Genomic DNA, 25,961 nt, shown 5'->3' with positions numbered 1-25,961 from the left:
AAGACCTTGGAACCAGAACCAGCCTCCTAATAGCTCAGTCCAACTGAAATAGAAATTACTACAACTAGGTTTCCACAGCAGCCTCAAGCTCTTTATTTTTTTCCCAAATGCTTTACTTCAAATAGCTAATGTGATGTTAAGCATTTTGAATTCCTGATTCTACGAACTGCCTTTGTACCAAGCCCCTTGAGGCAAGCCCAAACAAGTCCATTTTAGTGTCATAAATTCTCAACCCCTACCAAAAAAATAATTTTATAATTTTAATTGCCTTTTAAAAAAAACTTTTATTAGGATGAATAAATGAACAACATCAGCAAATAGGAGTTCACGAAGGGGATTGAGAATTTTTTACCCAAACAAGTTCTGGTTCAACAAACCGCTTTTGTTTGGACTTGTTTGCTAATTAACAACCTTAACAAATATTTTGAGTTTGCTGGTTTTTTATTCCCTAGAGTTCACATTACTGGTAGAAACTTTGATATCATCCGTGATTTGTATCATCTACCAATTATTTGTATATAAGTTTAAAAACATCTGTGTTTTGCATAGATCGGTAACAATCAGAAATTTTATTAAGATTGGAAACAAAATATACAAATGTACAATAAGAAGTAGACAAACAAGAACACTTTAACCCACCAAACTATACATTAGGCTCCCCTTGGAACTTCCCCCCGAAAGCAGCTCTACTCCATGTAGCCCTTGTCTAGCCCGCAATTGTTCAACGGTTCAACCACCATAAGTGATGGCAGAGGGGACTCAATCAATACCCCTTGGGTCCTAATGATTTGGGCCCTGTTTGGTGCATCTTTCCACACAGGCTGTTGGCTGTTTAGAAGCCCGGCAGCCCGCGTTTTGGTCCTTTCCCGTTTGGTTGGGAAAAGATCTAGCTGCCAAAAGATGATGCCCCAAAAAGACACATAAAGCCCATTTTGGGCTATTTTTGGGAAGCTCCAAATGAAGCTTTTTGACTTTTTCACACAGAAAGATGCACCGGAAGACGTGCCTTAACCAAACAGTCTTCAGGCTGCTAAGATCTTAATGCAAAAGCTCACATCATCTTTTAGCTGTCAGGCCTGCATGAAGATCTTTCAAAAAAGACTTGCCAAATGACACCATGGTCTTTCTTCCCTGTCCTCATCCAACTTGCTTACTTTGTTGTTAGACCAGGATTACATCAAGTTGGTGAGGTAGATCCTAGTACAAGGCAAACTATCCTAAGTACAAGCAGAAAAATATTTAATATGTTTTTCTGAACATAGTAGGACATATACACAACATTTTGGATTGCCTTCATCAAGGCAAAGCCTTTAACTTCTAGATCTAGAATGCCACAAGAACAAAATGCTTTTTGTTTTTATTGGAATCTTGAACCTATCAAATGATCTCTTCCCAATAAGAAACAGATGAAACAATCACAACAAATTTACACAGGTTAAGAATTGTTTAAGACCACCTTTCAGAAAGGATTGCTCTCCTCTTTAACAGAAAAAAATAAGAAGAAGAACTACAACCAACAGTGTCAACTTAAATAGAAAGAGCTGGCTGTTGTTTCTTCATCACAATAGATAGCAGGTGCATACAATACCTCTAATGGCTCTGACTTTTTTATTGTACATCGAATGTGGTGAGATTCATCAACAATCAAAACAGCCCAGTCTCGATCTAGCATGCTCTTATGTAAATGATGAAGCATGGTGTATGAAATAACCACAACTCTTGGAAATTTTGCCAAGCGGACAGGATTATCTTGATGACCAAAAACTGGAAACAATTAATGGAACAAAAGACTTCAGAATGGTATATGAAGAAAATGAAGAAATCATTCTTAAAGAACAATAGAAAATCAACATATGTCCACATTTATCACATATGTGTGTTTGCATGTATTTATGCAAGTCCATGTGTGTAGGAAGTCTTCTTGCAAGTCATTTGAGTAATGGGAATCCTGCTTTTTCAGTCTGCTATTTTCTTGTTGAGATTGATCAGTGTAAGAAGTCTTCTTGCTTTGTTTCTGGTGAGCTGATTGATGGAAGTCTTCTTGCTTTGTTTCTTGAAGATAGTTGGAGCCAGACCTTTGACCATAACAATAACCGCTATGGCAATGATTGAAGTAGATATCTGAAAAGTTGGTAAGCTGCAGGAAAGAATGAGGATGTTGGGGGCAAGCTTAGTTGGGAGATCTGTCGGAATAGACTTGGATGTGGAGAAAGTGGAAGCTGGGTGGTGATTGAATGGGGAAGGGACAATGTTTTGGGCGTAAGAAGGTTAAATGGGGGGTTTATTCCCTTTCATGTTACAAAGCAAAGACACGAAGAGGATCCTGGAAGCAAAGCCTTCTAAGGAAAGGGAGTTCGACCAGAGATCAGATTGATCATTCCCGGCAGCAGGAGCGCTGTCCTCATAGAGAAGAGGAAGAGCAGTTTGGATTGATGTGGTTGGTATTCCGTTACATGCATGGAGCATTCTCACCTTTGAAGAGTTAGGGAGCCGATGTGGGAGATTCTTGAAGTTCGATGACAAGAATAGGACGTGGGAGAGGTTGGATATGGCACAAATCCTGGTGGAGGTGGAGGAGCTTTCAAAATTCCCAAGTTACATCGATTTACAATTCGTTAGTGATGTCTACGTTTTGAGGATATTGGTGGAGGGAGAGGACTTTACTTTTCTACGTTTATCTCGGGATGGTTATTCCTCTGTCCCAATGACAAAGTCAACAAGGGAAGAACATGGCCACGATTCCCAGGGGTTAGGTGCAGAAGAAAGGGAGGTGTTATGGCGGGGGAGGGAGGAAAGAGGTAATGAGGTGGGGAGTCCAAAGGGCAAAAGTGGAATTTCAAAAGAATTTTGTGGGTGAGGCCCAACCGAAAAATGGAGGCCCAAGAGTTTTCAGGCGTTTGAGACTAGGTATAACAAGAGAGGAAGGGGTACGAATGGAAAAAAAAAGTTTCAAAGGTGAGGGGGCTAGGCCGCTAGGAAGAACAAAGAAAGGAAAGGAGGGGGAAGAGTGGGTGTGGGAGGTAACTAGGTACGAGTAACATTCGGCGGAGATTAGGAGAAAATTCTAAGGGGTTGTCGTCATCGGTGTCAACCAGCAGAAACTCCCCAACAGTCCGGTAGACCAGGAGATTTTCGAAAGCTTTGGCTCACCTCAAGGAGAGGTTGCGGCAAGAGAAGGGACTTCAAGGGCATCTCAAGGCATCCAAGGACAGCATGACATAAAAATGACTATTCAAGCTCCACAATTTCCCAAGCTAAGACAAACAGAAAGGAACATCAATAATGTGGAGGCTGGAGAGAGGAAAGTTCTCGACAAAATACAATCAGCGGAGGCCAACAAAGGTGAAGAGTTAAGTGTGTTTAATCCTCCCCCTCCAATCTCTCCACCCTATGTTTCTTCAACCTTCACAAGAGGAGCAGAGGAAGTTTGTAAGGAGGTGACTGGGTTGGGAAAATCGGAAGGAAGTGGGGGGAAAAGGCAGCAGGAGGAATGGGAGGTGGTGATTTGCTCTCAAAACAGGGTCTATGACAAAAGGAGTAGGTTGTTAGGGTCTTTCTCTAGAGAAGTAGATGTTGAGCAAGGTGGGTCGATAAAGGGTGAGAATACAGAGGGAGGAGGAGGGGAATCAGGGGGGATCTCCGAAGAAGGGAGTCTAAGGCTAGGGAAGAAGCCAGAGGTGGAGTTAAAAGATTTGGTGGACAGGGATGTTAAAATCAGCAAGTCGTTGGGTCTACATTTTGGAGAGGGGAAAGTTTCGCAAGGATTGCCTTCATACGTTTTAAAAGAAGCAAAACATAAAAGAAATTTCAGGAGGGTGGGAGGTGGGGGGCATAAGGGATTTAAGGGTGGGAATGTGGGAGGCAAAGAGTGGAAGGTAGAAGTTTTTGATTTAAGGATGAAGGATGAGATTTGGGGAAGGGGCAATGGTGGGTGGGTGGCATTGAATGTTGTAGGGCAAGCAGGGAGTCTGGTAATCTTATGGGACCCATATGCTTTTAGGAAGGTAAGGGAACAAGTTGGGACCTTTTTGGTGTCAGTTTGCTTACAAGAAGTAAATGGGAATTGGATTTGGGGCCTGACAAGCGTGTATGGACCTAATGAAGAGGGGGAGAGGTTGGAGATGTGGGAGGAACTGGAAAGTCTGAGAGAGAGGTGAGAGGGCCCATGGTGCTTGGGGGGAGATTTTAATATAGCCGAGACGAGTGAAATGACAAGGGGAGAGAGAGAAGAGTGAGTGTGGGTATGAGAAGATTTGAAGATTTTATCAGAAGACATGAGCTTATTGATCCACCATTAAATGGCGGAAGATTTACATGGTCAAATGTTTAGTGCCCAGCAATACTTAGAAGATTGAACAGGTTCCTGTTCTCTAGGGATTGGATAGAGCACATGGGGGAAATGGTTCAAGAGCCTCTAACATTGTGTTTATCTGATCACAAACCAATACTACTAAGGAATTTTGTACAATTTTCAGGTCTCAAACCTTTTCGTTTTGAAAATGTTCTGCCATATCAACGAAACTTTGTGGAGTGGGTTGAGGAAAAATGGAGGGGTTTTCAAGCGGAGGTTAGAGGTGTTTGGGAATGAAGTAAATAGGAAGAAAGAGTTGTTGGAAAAGTTGGCAAGATTAGAGAGATCGAAGGAGGATGGAGGCTTCTCAAGGGAAGCAAAGGTGGAAAAAGAAAATATGGGGAGTGTTGAAGATTAATTAGTTTTATGATGTTTTTATGAGTAAATGTTTTATGTTAGTTGTTAGATAGAAGGTGGGGACCACAATAGTTATGTGAGTCCAATTTTTATTATGTTTTTTGAGTGTTATATATGATGTTTTATGTTTTGCCACCCTATAGGGGCATAATTGTCTGTGTATTGTTCCATTTTTTTAGTATAAATAATAAGTGAAGGGTGCGGCCAAATTATGTTTTTAATTCAGCAGATTTCTACTTGGTATCAGAGCATCAGCTAGGGTTTCTTGAAGCATTCTCATGCAGCCCTAGACCAGCCGACTACATGAAGTAGTAAAGGGTTGATCAATCTGCTATAGATTGCCCAGTTCTTGGAGTTTTTTTGTGGGATCTAGACAACAGGAAGGTGATCTACTGTTCGGCATCAAAATCAGGAAGAACTGGAGTACGGGGAAGAGTCCCAGAAAAGTTGGAGTCTTTGTTTCTTATCTGATCTTGGGCGCCCAGGTATTGTTAGTTTTCTTTTGATTTTCTGAAGAGGGCGGTTTGGTTTCTGAAATTTTCTAGGCCTCCCGGAGTGATCGATTCACTTTTCTCTCTGTTGGGAGGCATGAGGAGGAGAGAGATTTCCCTCCAGCTAGGGTTTTCTTCTTCTAGAAGGGTTGGTTTCTTTGTGTGTGGTATTAAATTATTTTTTGAAGGTCTCCAATCTATTTTTTTTCTTATTGTTGAACTGTTTGAAGTAAAATGGAGAGTTGGAATACCGAAATGAAATCTACCGGTACTATGGGACTGGGTGTTGGAGGTAGTAGTGATATTTTTGGGTCTGGGATCATTACTACAGTAAAACATTGATGGTACAAGTTATTTGGAGTGGGCACAATCAACTAAGATGGCTATTGGTGTCCGTGGAAAATTAGGGTATCTCGCTAGGGAGGAGAAGAAACCTGATACAGACTCTTCCCGATGGGTGTGTAATTCTCTTCCCGATGGGTGCAAGAGAATTACATGGTAATGTCTTGGCTGTGTAATTCTATGTTACTTCACATTGCAAAAAAATTCCTATGGACTAATATTGCTAAGGAGATTTGAGATGGAGTGACTGAAACCTACTCTCAGAAGCAAAATAAAGCCAGAGCCTATCAGTTAAGAAATCAGGTGATAAGTATGAAACAGGGAGAAAAACCTCTTGTGTATTTCTCCATGCTAAAAACCCTATGGCAGGAAATAGATCACTTAGAAATTGTGGTACGGGAAAGTGTAAATGATGCAACAACTTATCACAAACTGGTAGAGAGGAATATTAGTCCATAGGAAAGTTGAACCCTGAATTTGACATTGCTAGGCAGCATATTATTTCTAGGGAGAGTGTGACACTCTCTCAGGCCTATGCTTTTGTCTCTGGAGAGGAGAGTAGAAGGAATGTAACGCTAAGACGGCCTGGGATTGACCAGTCGGCTATGGTTGGTACAACAAAACCTAAGCCGAATGGAGACAGGGGGACTAGTGAGACTAGAAGGGAAGAAAAAAAGGACTTGGTGTGTGATTATTGCAAGAAGACTAAGCATACTAAGGGCACTTGTTGGAGGCTTCATCCAAATCTTATGCCTAATCGAATAAGAAACAATAAGGGAAATGCAAACGTAGCCACTACAGGAGACTCTTCAGCCCCTCTCTCCCAAACTAATTGAAAATCCACTGCAGTAGTAGTAGTGAGAACAGAATTGGAGAGGTTTGAACAGCTTATGAGTAAGAAAGATTCACCCAGCTCTAGCCTTCCAGATGGACAGCAGAATGCAGGAGCCAACTACACCACTTCCTTTGCACATACAGGTAGTTCATATGCAACTGCGAATCTTGCATCCACTTCAGGTAAGGAGAGACCTCCCTGGATTATAGACTCAGGAGCATCTGAGCATATGACTAATGCCCTACCATTTTCAGTTCCTATCAGTTGTGTTGTGGTAGAGACAGAGCCTCTACAGCAGATGGTTCACATATGCCCATTGCTGGGAAGGGGACAGTTAGAGTGACCAATGATATAACTTTGTCATTTGTTTTACATGTCCCTAGACTTCATACCAACCTACTGTCTAATAGTTCTTTGACAAAAAAATTTGAATTGTTATGTGACCTTTCTTCCTGGTAATTGTGTTTTGCAGGATCTGGAGTCAAAGAAGATGATTGGGAGTGGTCGTAGGTGAATGGAGTCTACCTTCTGGATGAGATTCCGAGACATCAGGGCCATCATGTTAGCAGCAGCAATAGTAGTGGGTCAAAGTCAGTAAACCAAATTATGCTTTGGCATAATCGCTTGGGACATCTTTCTTTTAATTCTTTGAAATGTCTTTTCCCAAAGTTGTTTGAGTCTATTCAATTATCTATTTTGGAGTGTGAGAGTTGTCAGTTAGGAAAGCATTGTAGACAGTCTTTTAAACCAAGTAATAAAAAAAGTATTTTTGCTTTTAAAATTGTTCACACTGATGTATGGGGGCCATATCAAATCCCTTCCATGGGAGGATTCCGTTACTTTCTCTTGTTTGTGGATGATTATACACGATATTCTTGGATATATTTGATGTGATCACGTGATGGGGTTCCTAACTTAGTACGACAATTCCACCAGATGGTTCTCACACAATTTGGAGTTAGAACTAAATCAGATAATGCCAAAGAGTACTTTGAGAAGGACCTAACCACATATCTCTTAGAACATGGTGTAATTCATCAAAGCAGTTGTGCATATACACCACAACAGAATGGAGTTGCTGAGAGGAAAAACAGACACATTGTGGAGGTGGCAAGGAGTCTTATGGTGTGTGCTTCGGTTCCTATTCAGTTCTGGGAGATGCAGTTCTTACAGCCATACATGTGATTAACCGTGTTCCTTCACGGACTTTGGGGTTTAAGGTGCCATTTAGCCTTCTTTTCTAGATGGAGAGATATGTCATATACCTCTAAGGGTTTTTGGTTGTGTTTGTTTTGTTCACAATCTTGGCCCTCATCGCAAGAAATTGGATCGTAAGGCCAATAAATGTGTTTTTCTTGTGTATGCTCAGAACCAAAAGGGGTATTGCTGTTATGACCCAAGTTCGAGGAGCAAATTTGTCACTATGGATGTTACCTTTTTTGAATCCACATTCTTCTTCTCGGGTGGTTCTCCTCAGGGGGAGAGTTTTGGGAAGGAGAACTCACAATCTGTTCCTCTGCCTGTTTCTGTGGTGCCTCCATCAGTTCAGCCACCACCTGCACCATCAGTTCAGCCAGCACCTGCACCTCCAGTTTCATTACCTGAGCCACTACGAGCAGCCTCACAGCAATATCAGTGTCGGCAGATGATAGTTGTCTCCACACATCCTTGACCCACACCACTCTCTGTCAGTCCATCTGAAACTCCAGATTCGACAGATACAGTTCCAGGTATTCCTCTTGAGCCTGTTATGTTTTCTGATGATAATGTTTCTGTCCCTAACACTATTGTTGCAAGTGATCCCATTAACCTTGATCTTCTCATTGCACTTTGTAAGGGGAAGAGAAAGTGCACAACCCACTGCATTTCACACCATCTTTCCTACAGTGCCTTATCACCCTCCTACCGTGTTTTTCTTTCTTCCCTGGATTCTGTGTCTATACCCAGGAATGTTACTAGGCTCTCTCCAAACCTGAGTGGAAAACAGTCATGCAAGATGAAATTGATGCTTTGGTCAAAAACCAAACTTGGGAAATAGTTGATCTCCCCCTAGACAAGGGGAAAGTTGGATGTCGATGGGTATTCACAGTGAATTATAAGGCCGATGAAAAGATAGAGAAGTACAAGGAAAGGTTGGTAGCAAAAGGGTATATTCATACCTATGGTGTTGATTATCTAGAAACCTTTGCACCAATAGCTAAGATGAGTTCAGTTCGTATTCTTTTATCTCTAGCAGCCACCTATTCATGGCCCTTGTTCCAGCTTGATGTCAAAAATGCTTTCCTCAATGGTGACTTATAGGAGGAGGTATATATGGACATTCCAGCAGGTTTTTATGAAAATCTTGGTAAAGGAAAGGTGTGCAGACTCAGAAAATCTCTGTATGGACTGAAACAATCATCTAGGGCTTGGTTTGACAGGTTCAAAGGGGCATTCATCCGTTTTGGATACACACAGACACAGTCTGATCACACCCTCTTTGTGAAAAGGAGAGATGCTTTGGTGTCAATTCTAATTGTGTATGTGGATGATATAGTGGTGACAGGAAATGATCTGGAAGAGATTGATGATCTCAAAAAATCATTGCAGCAAGAATTTGAGATCAAAGATCATGGTGAGCTCAAATACTTCTTAGGGATTGAAATTGCAAGATCCAAGCATGGGATCTTCATTTCACAAAGAAAGTATGTATTTGACCTACTGCGAGAGATTGGAAAGCTGGGGACCAAACCAACAGACACTCCTATTGATCCAAATCACAAAATTAATGGTGTGGATGGTGAATTGGTAAAGGATGTGGGGAGATATCAAAGAATGGTGGGCCGACTGTTGTATCTGTGTATGACACGACCAGATATTTCTTATGCTATCAGTGTTGTGAATCAATACATGCTTGCACCTCGGGTTCAGCACTGGAAGCTATTAAGAGAATACTTGTATATCTGAAAAAACACCCTGGCAGAGGCATTCTTTTCACAAATCATGAGAATCTAAAGCTAGAATCCTATACAGATGCAGACTGGGCAGAATGCTTAGATGACAGGAGGTCTACATCAAGAATGTGTACCTTTGTAGGTGGAAACTTGATCTCCGGGAAGAGTAAGAAGCAAGTGGTTGTGGCAAGGTCAAGTGCAGAGGCTGAGTATAGATCCATGGCTCGTGGTGTCTCAGAACTTCTTTGGGTTAGATCTCTTTTGAGTGAGATTGGGGTGAAAGCAGAGGAACCTATAATGTTATACTGTGACAATCAGGCTGCAATCAATATTGCCCACAATCCAATTCGCAAGATAGGACAAAACACATTGAAGTTTATAAACACTTTATAAGAGAGAGGGTAACAACCGGAGAAGTTTGTTTACCTTATGTCTCTTTAGAGTTGCAGCTGGCTGATGTTCTCACTAAAGGGGTGGCAAGGAACAAGCTTGAACATGATCTACACAAGTTGGGAATGTGTGGCATTTACTCCCAACTTGAGGGGGAGTGTTGAAGATTAATTACTTTTATGATGTTTTTCTTAGTAGATGTTTTATGTTAGTTGTTAGATAAGAGGTGGGGACCACAGTAGTTATGTGAGTCCAATTATTATTATGTTTTTTGAGTGCTATATATGTTGTTTTATGTTTTACCACCCTATAAGGGCATAGTTGTCTTTGTACTGTTCTATTTTTTTAGTATAAATAATAAGTGAAGAGGGCGGCCAAATTATTGCTCTCTTTTCTTTCAACTTCTCTTCTTCTCTTCTTCTCCTTCTCTCTTCAAGAACTACTTTATTTCATATTTTTTAATTCAGAAGATCTCTACTGGGAGTAAATTAGAGAGGTTAATTTTGAGGGAGAAAGTGAGGTGGTGACAAAAGTCAAGGGTTTTGTGGTTAAAAGAGGGAGACAAAAAAATTTTCATGCTTTTGCAAGTGGGAGGAGGAACTTAATCACAAGGATTCAAGTAGAGGAGACAGTTGTCGAGACTTGGGATGAGCTCCAAGGGCTGGTAGTGGAATTCTATAAGAACCTTTACTTAAGTAGACCTTGGTGTTGGCTGTCCTTGGGTGGCATTGAATCAAAAAAAAAAAAAAAAAACTCAGTGCAGTTTCAACAGGTTGGCTGGAGAGGGAGATTGAGGTGCCTGAGGTGAAAGAGGCTTTAAAAAGATTGAATGGAGATAAAGCTCCGAGGCCCAACGGCTTCAACTTTAATTTTATAAAGCAATGTTGGCACTTTTTGGAGGAAGATTCTATGCTGATGTGGAAGGACTTCTGCAAAAAACAAATCTTTGGATAGAAAGGCCAATGCCACATTTATCTCCTTGATTCAAAATAAAAGTGGGACCCTGAATATAAAAGATTTGAGGTGAAGGAGGCTTTAAAAATATTGAATGGAGATAAAGCTCTGAGGCTCGACGGCTTTAACTTTAATTTTATAAAGCAATGTTGGCACTTTTTGGAGGAAGATTCTATGCTGATGTGGAAGGATTTCTGCAAAAAACAAATCTTTGGATAGAAGGGCCAATGCTACATTTATCTCCTTGATTCAAAAGAAAAGTGGGACCCTGAATATAAAACATTCCTGGCCAATAATTTTGATTAGCAGCCCGTACAAGCTAATGGCTAAAATCCTATCTTTGAGGCTGAAGAAAGTGCTTCATGAAGTGGTGGGAGAATCTCAAAAGGAAGGCAAATCACATATGGGGTAATGGAGGTCAGCGAATGTGTAGATTCAAGGTTGAGAAGTGGGAGACCTGGATTGGTGCTTAAGCTTGATATAGAGAAAGCTTACAACCATGTGGAGTGGGGTTTTCTGGAAGCAGTCCAAAAATTGATGGGGTTTGGAAAAAATGGAGAGGCTGGATGTTTGGGTGCATCTCCTCAGTCTCCTTCCCAGTTGTTATCAATGGAGTTACTTCAGAATTCTTCCAAGCATCGAGGAGGCTGAGACAGGGGGACCCCATCTCTCCTTTGTTGTTTGTGCTCATTATAGAGGTGTTGAATCTGTTATTAAACAAAGGGGTTCAGCAGGGTTGGTTTGAAGATTTTAAGGTAAGAGCAGAGGGCCCTTACATCTCCCATCTACAATAGGCCAATGACACTCATCTTCTTGGATGCAGATCCAGATCAGGTGCTGAACATGAGAGCAATCCTGGCCAACTTTGAGTTGTTGACAGGGCTGAAAGTGAACTTAGAAAAAAGTCTGTTAATTGGGGTAGGGGAAATCAGTTAGAAAGTTTTGAGGCAATTTGCAGCTGCCTTGAACTGTCAGATTGGGGACCTGCCTTTTAGGTATTTGGGCCTCCCGGTTGGGGCTAAATCAGTCTCAATCAGTACTTGGAGACCACTTATAGAAAGAGTGGAGGCGAGGTTGGCAAGATGGAAGGCTAAAAATCTCTCTTTATGTGGGAGGATTACTTAGTTAAAAGTGTACTTTCGAGCCTACCCACCTAATATCTATCCTTGCTGAAGGTACCAGCTGATGTGGCAAACAAAATAGAGAAGTTGCAGAGAGACTTTCTTTGGGGAGGGGTAAGGGGCATGAAGAAGTTTCATCTAGTGAAGTGGACAAAAGTTTGCAGGCCGAAAGAGTTTGGTTTGGGGGCTGGGGCATAGGAGAGTAAAAGTCTTCAATAAAGCCCTCTTGGGAAAATGGTTGTGGAGATTTGAGTTGGAGAGGGAAAAAGAGTCTTTATAGAGAAGAGTGGTAGTAGGGAAGTATGGGGTGGTCAGGTTTGGTTGGGAGCCAAGGGAGGTGGTAAGTTTGTACGAGTTCATGTCTGGAAAGATATTGTTTAGTTTAATCAAGAGTTCAGGGGTTTGGTGAGTTTTAGGTGGGGGATGGGGCTAAAGTAAGGTTTTGGGAAGATGATTGGTGTGGATTTGGGAAGTTGTGTGAGCTATGTCCAAGACTTTACAGGTTGACGGAACAACAGGTGGAGATCAGTTGGTATGGTGCCCTAAATTCAGAAGACCTCTGCTATCAAGAGGTAGGGGAGTGCATCTTATATTCTTATTGTTAGATAAACTAGAACAGTCCAGATTATCTGAAGCATCTAGTGATGGTATGTGGCAGAAGGAATGCAGGGATGGAAAATTCTCAGTGAAGTCTTTTTACTTGGCCCTGATCAAAGAGGATTTGCCTACAGATCAAGGAAAAGGTGTGGAGGGGAACCCTATTCCTCCAAGACTGGAGGCTTTTCCCTGGCTGGTTGTCTTGGACAGCATTCTAATTTCAAACAACAGACCATTTAAAGAGTAGAGGTTTTTCTATGGCGAGTTATTTCTACCTCTGTTCTAAGGATGAAGAATCTGTGTGGCACTTGTTCCGTTCGTGTGAGATGGCTAATTTTATTTGGCAACCTTCCTCACCTAAAAAACATTTTCTTCCTGGCCAAAATTTAGAGGTAGTATCAAAGCAAGAATTGTCTGGAGCTGCATCCCATTTGCTATGCGTAGGGGTGGATTCGAGCCGAGCCGAATAGTACAAGGCTCGAGCTCGGCTTGAGACTGTTCTACAAGGGCTAGAGCTCAGTTCGAGCCAGAACCTTGAGCTTGAGCTCGGCTCGAGTCAAAAATTCATAAGCTCGAGCTTGATTTTGAGAAAAAAATATAAAATATATATTCGAGCCGACTCGCGAACCTCACAAGCCGAGCTCTAGTAGGCTCAAGCTCGGCTCGTTTAATAATCAAGCAAGTGAATTGGGCTCGAGCTCGATTGAAACCGAGCCAGGCCGAGCTCGAGCAACTCGTGAAAAGCTCAGCTCGTTGCCACCCCTAGCTATGTGCTGGACAATTTGGAAGGAAAGGAACAGGAGGCTGTTTGAAGACAAATCTAAAGGCTTAGAAGTGTTGGTGGCCTCAGTAGGAAAGTTGGCCTCTAGCTGGGTTTTGATTCTCTCAGACTTTGAGCAAGTTAACAACGCAGATCTGGTGGAAAATTTCTGGGAAGTTCTTGAGATTCAACCTTGTAATGTAAACTTGTTTCTTAGTAGTGAATGAGGTGGTGTGTCATCTTGACACCCAATAGATTGTACTCTTTTATTTTAATAAATTTATTCTTTACTCTTCAAAAAAATGAGGATCCTAAATAACCCCTTACAAGTTATTAGACATGTCCAGGTCTGACTAGAGATCGATTCAATTTGCTAAGTCCCATTGTTTTCCTTGTTTTATTGGATATCTGTCTTTTTTTTTTTTTGGAAAAAGGAAGGAAATTTATCAAAGAAAAAGATGAAAAATACAACAAAACCCAGGCCATAAAGGTTGCCTCGGCCCAAATCAAACTATAATCTCATCCAAGAATGAGAACAAAACAAAAGAGGCAAATTCTGATGTTTAAACTCCTCCGTCACCAACACCCAAGAGAATAACTTGCCCACGGCTCTCTGCACTATTTCATCTGGCCTTTTAGCTTTACCTTTCTTGCTGAGGCCCTCAATTCTCTAACAATTCAGCAGCTCCTTCACTGAATTTGGCATAACCCAACTAATCTCCAAGGCCTTTAGGAAATGCCCCCAGACAATAGAAGAAATTGGGCAATGGATACACAAGTGCTCTGTAGTTTCTGTAAGAGTACCACACAAACCACACAAAAGATCCAGAATCTGAATTCCACATCTCTCCAGAATAACTCTAGTCAGACATTTATCAAGAGCCATTGTCCAAACCAGAAAATTAATCTTAGAGGGACTAATTGGATTCCAAATCTTCCTGGCAGGGAAATCCTCCTGACCTGATCTATACAGCTTCAGAACCATGGATTTAACAGAAAAACAACCATCTACATTCCATTTCCAGCTTCATTCATCCTCCTGACTTAAATCAATCATCTGATTTTGAAGCAACCCCAACAGCACCGCATACTCTTCCACCTACCAGTCAAACAAACTTCTCCTACAAAGAGGAGTCCAAATAATGGAATCACCGGAAGCATTAAAATTCTCAGCTATTGAAGAATCTTGATTCACAGAGATATGGAACAGGAGGGGGAAAGCTTCTTCCAATGACACCTCTAAACACCAGGGATCCTTCCAAAACTTAATTCTGTCCCCTTTCCCTGCCTTAAGTCTGAACCCATCCAAGAGGATAGGAAGACTCTTCAAAATACCTGCCCAGAGAGATTTATCCCCTCTTGAATGAGGAAACTTAGATTTCCAATCACCCCACTCCACCCCATACTTTGTCGTAATAAAGTTTCTCCACCATGCATTTCTTTCAGTAGCAAATCTCCATAACCATTTACTGAGAATGGCAGAATTAAATTTCTTCAAATTCCTTAATCCCAGCCCACCAACTTCCTTTGGGAGACACATTACAATATGGATTTTCTTTTCCTCTTCCCATCCCCTCCATAAAAAATTCCTCTGGATTTTCTCCAGCCTATATGTTATATCTGTCTTTTTACATTAGGTACAAATTGACTCCAGTTATTGTGGTGTGCTTCTTTTATTTATTTCTTTTTATCACCTAAACCCATATAGATATAACATTGCCATGCTACCACTGGTGGTTAATACGGTGAGGTAGTTTAACCATATAGCTGAATAACTGCAGTGAGGCAACTGGCAAGGGCAGAAAGCAAGCAAAAGATATAACTGCAATAGCACATAGAAAGCACAGGCAGAATCTGTTGTATAGAATAGCTTCAAAAGCAGGAAAGGAAGAGGAAGCAGAAGGCAGAAGGCATAACTACAACCCCTCTTGAGTGTGTGTGTGTGTGTGTGTGTGTCTGTGTGTATGGGTGGGTGGGTGGTGGGGTGGGGGTGGGGGTGGGGGTGGGGAGACTTACATATAGAGATGGGGATTGGTAAGATAATGGATAGGTATGAATTAAGAACTCAGTTTCTTCATTGAGCTATTGGTTTTATGGGGAGCTGCATTGTTTCATCTAGGGGCCTAACAGTTCAGTGTTTTCTTTTCTTTGCTTTTTTTTTTTTTTGCTTTGTTAAGCGTTGACTATAAACCAACAAATGATGCCAGTTTCAAAAGCTTTTGCCAGATTAAAGCTGAGAGTATTTCGAGCAGGATTAAAGAAGAAGGGGAAGAAGATAAACAAACTCTCTCAAATGAGAAGTGAAAGATCTATTTTAGACAGTGGACATGATGAGAAAATGAAAAAGTGTGAGTTTGAGTTGAGTATTTCATCGGATGGTTGGTTGGGTTCAGGGTGCTTTTCTTTTGTGTTTTTTGGCAGGGGATGGAGGGTGTTGGATCTTCAGTTTTTTGTTTGTACTAGTTTTTTCTCATAATTGGTGGAAGGGGTCTCCGCAATATTAGTTGTGATTTTTGTAGTGTATCTGGATTTGTTTGTTAAGGTGTCTTATATTGTTTGTAGGGCTGATTTTCTGTTTAAGGTGTTAAATTGATTAGGGTGGGTCTGTCATATACTGGGTCTGTTTTTGCAAGGTGATTTCTTATCACCCTGTTGTATCCTCTTTTTCCTTCTTCATTTATAAAGTTTATTTTTTATTTATCTTCAAAAAAAAAGGTATTTTATTTTCATCTTGCTACCAGATTGTCGATATGACTTGTATACTTTAATTTACCCGAATAGAAAGTATCTATTGCTGGGAAAAGGGGGAAAAAGCAGCAACAAGATCAATGTGCATCATTCCTTTTTTTTCAAGACATCATCCTTGCAAGCAGAAGCTTTAATAAATTTATCAAACTACAACCCAAAATTGCCCTCCCTTTTCTAAGTTCCACTTAATCCACCTTTTTACAACTTATCAATTTAGCAGGAGAAATAGCAGCCATGTTACCCAGATACGGCAAGATTACAGCTGCATATGGCATTGGAAACAAAATTTACACTAAAATTCGAAGCATCCAATGCAAGATGGCACCCTTGTACAGGTATCATTGAATAGAGATGTAATCTTAGTTATGTACCGCAGGGGCACTTTTGTCATTTTTACCTTTTATGTTTTATTTAGTCACCCTAACTTATAAATACAAATTCTGGCACTGCCAGCTTATGTTCGTGGTCTAAATCTTCTCGCCTCTTATTTCTCTCCTGTCTTCTTCTTCTTCCTTCTTCTCTTCTCCTCCTCTCATCTCTTGATCGAGATCTTTCTTCTTTGCCGAAATCATGGTATCAGAGCAGGTCGGTGCTCCGTAAAATTTTTTTTTTGGTCGATGACATCCTCTGTGTTCATTCGACTGAGAATGAAGAAACCAAGTTTGTTCTGGACCTGAGAACTCATCGGTTGAATCTCCCTCTCCAGTTCTGGGTGGAAACTCAACTGAAGTGATTGCAGAAGATTGTTCTGGACCTGAGAACTCATCGGCTGGATCTCCCTCTCCTGTTCTGTGCGGAAACTCAACTGAAGTGATTGCAGAAGAGTCTTGATGACTGGTTAAGTCCTTCCAAGAGGTTGGCGGCTCCTTTTTTTTCTATTCCCTTTATTATTACTGGACTGGAAAACCCAGAAACCACTTGAACTGAACTCGGACAGTTTTTTTTAACCTTTTTTCTTTGGTTCTTGGTGCTGGTACCAAGAACAGGTTGAGGGTTGCCATGACCGAATGGTATAAGGGAAGTTTAACCCCTTCTTTGTGGGTCGGATGATCCAGAAACCTGTGAACTTGTTGAATTAGTTGCAGATCATGAGTGACCTGGTTTGGTTGACTGTTACAGCAACAGTGTACTGATGCTTGTGGCTTATATTAGCCTTGGAGAAGTCTGTTACACCTGTGAACTTGTTCAGATGGATGGTACAGCAGCAGAGAACTGATGCTTGTGGCTTATATTAGCCTTGGAGAGGCCTGTTAGATCAGTGAAAGTGTGTTGCAGCAAGGGCTGTAATTGCATTCCAACTGTCAGAACACTTAAGTGATGTGTAGTCCATTTGTGTGTGTTGACTGAAGTGAAGGGACTGTTGTTGTCTTAGTAAGCGTCAGTCATGAATTCTGAAGATTCAGCAACCTCTGGAACTTCTTTCAACCAAGGGGGAATGAGCAACGGTACTGACTCAATGAGCTTTCCAACAACCATTACTCCTTTAGATGGCAAAAATTATTTGACATGGTCTAAGGAGATGCGGCTGTACATCACAGCCTGGGGTAAAGCAGGATATATCAATGGAAAAGTGAAGGAACCTAGGACTGCTACGGCTGAATATGATAAGTGGGACCAGGAAAACTGCATGATTATGTCATGGCTCTTGACTACTATGCTACCATCGGTGAAGCAGAACTTTATGTGGGCTGAAACAGCGAAGGAAATATGGGAACAAGCAAGGTCAACTTACTCCGAACAGAGGCATTATGCTAGAATCTATCAATTGCAAGCCGAGTCTGCAACATGTAAACAAGGGGAAAGAAGCTTATCCACCTACTATTCTGCCCTCACATCTATCTGGAAATAGTTAGATTACTATCAGAATATTGACTGGGAGAGTGAAAAGGATGCCAAAGCCTACAAACAGTTAGTGTCACAGCAGCGGGTGTTTGCTTTTCTGTTAGGACTTAATCCCATATATGAACCCATTCGAGTTCAAATTTTGGGCAGCAAGGATCTTCCCTCTATCCAAGAGGTGTATGCACTAATTCAATCTGAGGAAAGTAGGAAATCTGCCATGAATCCTCCCAAGGGGGAGACCATTGCCTTAGCTGCAAGAGGTAATATAAATTCAGCAAGAAAGGGAGATGGTCAGAAAAGGGTTGATGATAAGGATAAACTGTGGTGCTCTCATTGTCAGAAATCACGACACACATGGGAGACATGTTGGGAACTGCATGGCAAGCCGAAGTGGGCACAAATCAGAAAAGGTTCACCTCGGCTATCTTGGCCTCTCATGAGTTGCAGAGTGGAGGAACTACTATGAACTCTCAAGATTGCCCCCCTAGGTCTGATCTTAAGGAAAATATCATCACTGCCTTTCGTGACCATTTGGAGCAATATGGTAGGGCCCTCATACAAACTGATTCTGGACCCACTCCTTCAACCTCTTTTGCCTCTTCCTCAGGTAACTTAGCTTCTGCATTCAATGTGTCTACTGATACCTTTGAATCCCAATGGATTATTGATTCTAGTGCTTCCAATCACATGACGAGTAAGTCAACCTTTTTCCAATCATACACCCTTCTTTCTGGCAAAGATAAAGTGATGATAGCTGATGGACCCTTCTCCTCCATTGCTGGTCGAGGATCTATATCTTTTCCACTTGGCTTACCTCTATCAAATGCTTTACATGTTCCTAAACTGCCTATTAATTTACTAATTATTAGCAGCATTACACACTCTTTGAACTGTTCAACCTTTTTTGCTCAATCTTGTGTGTTTCAGGATTTGGCCTTCGGGAGGACGATTGGTAAAGGGAACATGGTGAATGGCCTCTATGTGTTGGAGAATAGAGTTGGTCTTGCGGCCTCAGAGTCTTTGAGTCAGTCAAATAAGAGTCAGGTTACTTTGTGCCACAATCGTTTGGGTCATCTGTCTTTTGAGTCTTTGAAGTATTTGTTTCCAAAATTGTTTAAGTCTGTGCCTATTAATGATTTTCAATGTCAAGTGTGTCAGCAAAGCAAGCATTGTAGAATTTCATTTTCTTTACGTAATAAAAAATCAGATGTTTCCTTTTCCATTGTGTATTCTGATGTTTGGGGACCTGTAAATATTCCAATGGAGAATGGCTACAAATACTTCATATCTTTCATTGATGACTTCTCTCGATATACGTGGGTGAACCCTATGCACTCTCGAGACAAAGTTCCTAAACTTGTGAAGGCCTTCCAACATATGTATACACACAATTTCAAACGGAGATTCGAACTTTCCAATTAGACAATGCCAAAGAGTACTTTCATGGTGACCTCACAGAATTTTTTGAAACTTGTGGCTCTATTCATCGTAATTCTTGTGCTCGAACCCCTCAACAGAATGGGGTTGTAGAGAGAAAGAATCGTCATCTCTTAAAGGTTGCTCGAGGGTTGTCGCTACACACAAATGTTCCAAAAAGGGTTTGGGTGGATGTTGTTATAACTGCGGCTTATCTTATCAATTGGATGCCATCTCGTCTCTTGGAGTACAAGTCCCCTCATCAGGTCATCTTCCTTACAACTCCATTGTTTCCTATCCCTTTGCGTGTCTTTAGGTGCAAGTGTTTTGTCCATGATCTATCACCTACCCGTGGTAAGCTAGATCCTAAAGCCATTGTTCGTGTTTTCCTTGGCTATCCCCTTTCCCAAAAAAGTTACCGTTGCTTTGACACTATTTCCAAAAAGTACTTTGTATCCATGGATGTTTCTTTCTTTGAAGATGTGCCTTTTTTTTCTGCTTCTCCTCAGAGGGAGAGTCCAAGTGAGGAGAAACAGAGAGAGGTTGTGTTGCCTTCTCCTCCTAACCCTCCTCCATTTCGGGTCTTTCGTAGACAGCGGTACAAAAGTCAAGGTCGTGATCAACAAAGTTCAATAGACGCAGAGTATCTTGAAGTTGTGCAACCTATGCCATCGAACTCTCAAGGGTTGAATCAATCACCGCATCTAGGTACTATTGTTCTAGTTAACATCCCTAAGCCCATTGATATTGATACTTCTAATTATGATCTGGATCTTCCTATTGCTAAGAGGAAAGGTGTCAGATCATGCACCACAAACCACCCGATGGCCCTTTCCTTATCCTATGAGCATGTTTCACCCTTTTTTCGTGCTTTCCTCTCTGCTATTGAAAGTGTATCCCTTCCTAAGAGTGTTGCAGAAGCTTTATTTGCTCCTGAGTGGACAAATGCAATGAAGGAGGAGATCAATGCCCTTCACAAAAATGGCACGTGGGAGTTGGTAGATCTTCCTAAAGGAAAGGAACCTGTGGGGTGCAAATGGGTATTCTCTGTGAAACATAAGGCAGATGGCACAGTGGAGAGGAAGAATAGCAGCTCTAATTGTGTATGTCGATGACATTATTATCACCGGTGATTGGGACTCAGAGATACAAAGATTGAAGAGATTCTTGGCCACTCAAATCTGAAGTGAAGGATTTGGGACCTTTACAATATTTCCTTGGAATTGAAGTGGCCCGCTCTAATGAGGGTATCTTCATCACCCAGAGGAAATATGTTCTTGATCTCCTAAAAGATGAAGGAAAGCTTGGAGCAAAACCTGTCAACACTCCTATAGATGTAAACCACAGGCTCGGGGATTACAGTTATGAGCCCAAAGCAGACATAAAGCGGTATCAAAGATTGGTGGGCAAACTTCTCTACTTATCTATGACAAGACTTGACATTGCATATGCAGTGGGAGTCCTTAGTCAGTTTATGCATGCTCCCAAGGCCACACACTTAGAGGCAGCACACAGAGTTCTTAGATATTTGAAGAAATTCCCTGAGACAGGACTCCTGTTTGAAAAACATGGGCATATGAGAGTTGAGGTTTACACTGATGCAGATTGGGTTGGTTCTGTGGATGACAGAAAATCTACTAGTGGATATTGTGCTTTGTGAGGGGAAACCTTGTTACTTGGAGGAGTAAGAAATAAAGTGTGGTGGCCAAGTCGAGTGAATAAGTTGAATATAGAGCCATGTCTCATGGTGTGGCAGAACTTCTATGGATAAAGAATCTCTCGGGTGAATTGGGCTTTCCTCTCAATGATCCTATGTCACTATACTGTGACAATAAGGTTGCTATTAACATTGCAACCAATCCTGTTCTCCATGATAGAACTAAACATATAGAGGTTGACAAACACTTCTTCTTCTTCATCTTTTTCTTCTTCTTCTTCTTCTTCTTTTTCTTCTTCTTCTTCTTCTTCTTCTTCTCTTCTCCTCTTCATCTCTTGACCGAGATCTTTCTTCTTTGCCAAAATCAAAGAGCAGTCACCACTTTTATCCCACGGAGTCAATTATACCTAGTATTAAAATCTAATCCACCAAACCACTCTCTACCTACAGGTATTTCAAACTTGAATCCACATGGCAATAAGGTAACCCATAAATATGATATTCATGATAAAAGAATTAACTCCATCATTTTATTCTAGAAAACGGGTTAATTGTAGAGCAATTCATATGGTGATACTTGTTAAGAAAGAATATTCATCCTCTCAAGATTTGATATGCTTATGCATGATATTTTATTCACCTTTACCTAATTGGCCTTTTTACTAACAAATTATCACCAGATCTGTGAGAAAATTCATAGGATTATGTCTCATGCATTCTAATTGTCATAATGTTGACTTTTTAAAGTTATTGATAAAAAAAAAATGTTAACTTTTTAAAGTATGAAAAACAACCAAGTTTTAATAAGTTAAAAATACCTAATGACTTTCACAAGTAACCACATAAAGTAGTTAAAACACTTAAATGATGGCATAAACTTGTAATGACTTTACAAAGTACCAAGATGGATATCAGTAGGCAAGCAAAAAGGAAGCCAACGCTCTAATTCCTCTGCCCATGGAAATCGCAAGATAGCATGACAAACAACAAGTATAGGACCTTCATTCATAAAACAGCACGCAATTGCAATTGCCTGAGAAGAAAAAGGACAAGAGATCTATATGAACAAGTCCAGGATAAAGACAAAAATATATATATATATCTTAAAAAAACAACATTGTGTTCAATCGAAAAGGTTAGTAAGAAAGAACAACATTTGACAAGTATGTTTTTTGGACATAGAGATGAATCAACACATTAGATGACCTGAAAGAAGAAGAAGAAGAATTGTTTATGGTATTACAGGTTTGAAGAGAAGAAAAGAGAGAAAGAGAGAGAGAGAGAGAGAGAGAGAGAGAGAGTGAAGAGAGGAGAAAAGAAAGAAGGGGTTCAGTGGTGAATAATCTGCTGCCCCATACACTCCTTTATTTATAGCTTTTTAGATCCTTACAAGAATAGGAAATAAACAAAAATAGAAACAATAAGGCCAGCCAGCCCAACTTAACAGAAATTAGAAACTATTAAAAATAAATTAGAAGCTACTAATAAAAGAAATTAGAAACAACTAGGTGTGGGTATGAAACCACACACACTAGAGCCTGAGTGTGGGTATGGAACCCCACACTTGTGGCTAACCAACTATTTCTTCAAGATGCTGACCTCGACGTTCTATATAACAGAAGTAACAAACGAGATTCACAAGGTAGGATAAAATCAAAACTTATAAAGCATTATATAAAAATGCTAACTCAAAAAATGGTCAGTTACATTATACCAGTGAATCAAAAGCATGAAGAACCATAAGAAGTATAGTAGAAATCTTGCTGAATTAAAAAATCTGTAAAATGTTTTTTTTTTTTTTTTTTGAAGAAGAAGAAGAAGAGGAAGAGGTTTGAGAGAGAAAAGAGAGCTCATAATCTGGCCACCCCCTTCACTAGTATTTATATTAAAAATATAAAGTGGAGTACAATGACAAATATGCCCTTACAGGGCGACAAGCATCTAAAACTGCACAAAACACTTAAAAGGCAATCAACAAAGGGCCCAATAAGAGTGTTGTGGTCCCCACTTCCTATCTAAACAATAAACATATAAAAGATTACTGCTAAATCTGCACAGAACTGATTAAATCCTTAACAAGTATCTTAGAAGTCTCCCTAGCATGTAACTTTCAACAAAAATATGCTTAATTAATTTATAGTAAGTTCATACAACACTAATATCAAGTTAGTTGATGGTTAAGGGGTCTTTGTAATACAATATAACATGAATTTTCCAATGTATACATGTCCTACAGAATAAAAGCAAAGTTTCCAATCTCAATGCCATTTTTGCTGCTGGTTATTGCTTGCAAAGCACCTAATATGAGAATCTCTTTCCCTTTTCAAATTTTATGCAAAAACAAATAATAAAAAGGGCTTTTCACCTGATCCAATGCTTCTCAAGAAATAAGCCAGAGCTTAAAAATATAACCAAAGATATTGAATCCAGTCTCCTAAATACAAAGCAGCAAAAAAAAAACAAAAAATACAGAAGACTAAATGACAAACAAAGGAGAAGCAAGTTCCAAAGGAGGCAACCCTGGGAGCTCAAAGCCTTTCATGGTTGACATTCCATGATACAGAAATGAAATACATGTGTTTAAACAAAGTAATATTGTATTTTTTTCTTGTAATTCAAATCTGCATGCCTCCACCTTAGATGGTAAAAGTAAGATATTAATATGGCTATTCTGGAAATATAACGCTTTCTGCATCAACTAAATGGATAAATACCATTCCACTCTTAATTCCTTGGAACTATAATTCCCCTCAAATTTAACTTTAAACTACACCAACTTCTCTAATTATGCCATCATTTAATATACAGTTGAGTGTCATGGTTGAAAACTAATATAGAAATTCACATTCTAAAATAATCCAATCAATGGATGTCATAATTTTGCCTTTAATGATACAACTAATGAGTGTCTTGGACTCATTTGGGTCCAGGGACACAGGACCCTTAGATGCTTCGGTGACCCCTCATGACTTGCCACCTGTTCCATCTCTAGGGATCAAATTACGGTTTCCAAAATGAATATTGGTTATGCTAAAGATGAGCATAAAGAGATGATCTTGATCCATCTCATATTAGACAACACGTGCAGAGCCTCTCTTAAACTTTAAAGGGAAAAAAAAATCCAACACCCCATAATAAGCAATAAAATCATATGGGCATTATCTTCTGGTCATGCTGATTTTTTGCCCAAATGATAGACCTAAACAAGAAAAGCATGAAGTTTCAAAGATAAGCATCCCTACAGTGGGAAAAAAAATAGTTCAGTATATGAAGAGCATGAACCAAGCAGTAACTTTTTAAAGCCAGCAAAGAGTAAAAAAGGAACCCATTCTGTTCCCCCTTTTGATTATTATGGGGCTATGATGCATAAACAAGTTTGTTTAACATAAAACCTGAAGAGTTTTCCCAAGGCCCATTTCATCTGCAATAAGACAGCGTCCACCACGTCGCAAAGCAAATCTCACACCATCAAGTTGAAAAGGTAGAAGTGTCTCTAACAGCATTTTAGGTAGTGACCTTATCAGAGCATCTACCTCAACATCAGACAAATGTTCCGGCCTGCATGGTACCCAACGGTCAACCACAAAGGACTCCGACAACTTCTGGACAACTATAAGTGTTGAGTTAGGAACCCCTTCACATTCGATATCTCTAGAACGCTTTAAACATTTAAGAATTGCTCCATAATCGTTGAGCTTATAAACAGAATCCTTCCCACCACTCGTATTTTGAGTATAGTGCGATGGAACGACCTAATCAAAATTCAAAAATTAGAAAGGTATTCCAGGGCAGCATTTGATAGACAATGTTAAATTGGCCAAATTCCTTTACTAATCTAATAGGTAAAATCCCTGGAACAAGTACCATGATTAACGTAACCAAGAAAAGCAATCCCACTAAAACCAATTACGAAAAGACCAAGATAGAAATCCATATCAAATCGACAAATTGCAGAATTTAACAACGATTGTAACTAAACCGCTAAAGACCTAGTTTCGAAGAACAGGAGATCAGCGAAGGAGTTCTTACAAAAGACAGGCACTCATTGAGCTTCTCCAGGCAGATGGTTTCCCCGGGGTAAGGAAAACCCGGCAAAGGTTCTGGCGTGACAGAAAACGAATCAGGAGAACAAATCTCGAGCCTAACGCGGAACCTGATGGACAGAGGCGTATTGGGTTTCTGCAACACATCGGACAACGGGTTATCAGGTACCTGTAGCGGTCTGGGTTCCTGCAAAACCTTACGGCATTTAAACAGCTTCCATGGATCCTCTCTCAACGCTGATGCGGCCTGACGCTTTGCAAGAGCAGACAGCCGGTTGGCTTCGGCTCTTTTCCTCTGCTCTTCCGAGATTTCCATGGACAAATACCAATAGATTTGAAAAGTGGTAGGTCGATTATCCTCAATTAGGGTTTCTGATGATAACTGGTGAAAAGGACGGACAAAGCTCGGAGAAGGAAGAAGCCATTTGAGAAATAGTTTGAACTGCAAGTCTGCACGTGCAGCAGGCGGGAATTGCCTAGATAGTAGAAGCTGCGGAAATAGGTTGCAAGCGGATCGGATAGGCTTGAATCCATATTCGATCTAGTCAGAAAAAAAAAAAACTTAAAAAGGTTAAGAAAGATAGAACGAACTCGGGTCACCCTTCACCAGATCAACCAGATCGATTTCGGATTAACGATACCATTAGGAACCCAACAAAGAATGAAAAGGGTCAGTCAATGAGTCGGGTCTACATCATGGAACCGAACCGATCGATACAATTAATTGATTCGGGTTTTATGTTTTTTGTCCTGATTAATAATTGGATATTGGGATAAGGGCCGGGTCTTGCTATTCCGAATTCGATTCAAACTCGAACCAATATATGGATATCTCCCCTTTTAAAGTGCAAATTTTATAAAATAATATATAACTATAAGATAATTTGGTTAAAAACATCTTTTATTAACAATTCAATATTTAAATTTTAGTTTTATTATAATTATATTATAGAAATGAGGTTCTAAATTGCTATTATAATTGATATTTATAGATGCCATAATTGGGTTAGGCCCGATTGTATTAATTAATAATTGATCCAGTTCTAGGAATAAGATATTATCCCAAACAAGACCCGACCCATGGCAGTTCTAAATGGGATTAGGGGTTCCATGTAAGGCTGCAA

At 40.3% G+C, this 25,961-nt stretch overlaps 1 protein-coding gene across 5 annotated transcripts in view; it reads right to left on the bottom strand.

Annotated features, from left to right (window-relative positions):
* The window catches only part of LOC148854409 (SNF2 domain-containing protein / helicase domain-containing protein / HNH endonuclease domain-containing protein), a 52,093-nt gene extending 26,750 nt beyond the window's left edge, over window positions 1–25,343 (bottom strand). For 4 of the 5 annotated variants that reach the window (XM_088983574.1, XM_088983575.1, XM_088983576.1 and 1 more), the window contains exons 1-4: window positions 24,824–25,343; window positions 24,187–24,546; window positions 21,695–21,827; window positions 1,589–1,764 (exon numbers count right to left, since the gene is read on the bottom strand). In XM_088983574.1, coding sequence (XP_088839700.1) covers window positions 1,589–1,764; window positions 21,695–21,827; window positions 24,187–24,546; window positions 24,824–25,153 — 999 coding nt within the window. In that variant the 5' untranslated portion in view covers window positions 25,154–25,343. The remainder of the gene's footprint in view (window positions 1–1,588; window positions 1,765–21,694; window positions 21,828–24,186; window positions 24,547–24,823) is intronic. The other variant, XM_088983578.1, reaches the window with a different exon arrangement.
* Between the last annotated feature and the right edge of the window lie 618 nt (window positions 25,344–25,961).

The sequence above is a fragment of the Nelumbo lutea genome, chromosome 4 (assembly GCF_056320005.1).
Source record: "Nelumbo lutea isolate HS-2025 chromosome 4, American lotus-T2T, whole genome shotgun sequence".
Taxonomy (NCBI): Eukaryota; Viridiplantae; Streptophyta; class Magnoliopsida; order Proteales; family Nelumbonaceae; genus Nelumbo; species Nelumbo lutea.
This window is presented reverse-complemented; position numbering and strand designations above follow the sequence as displayed.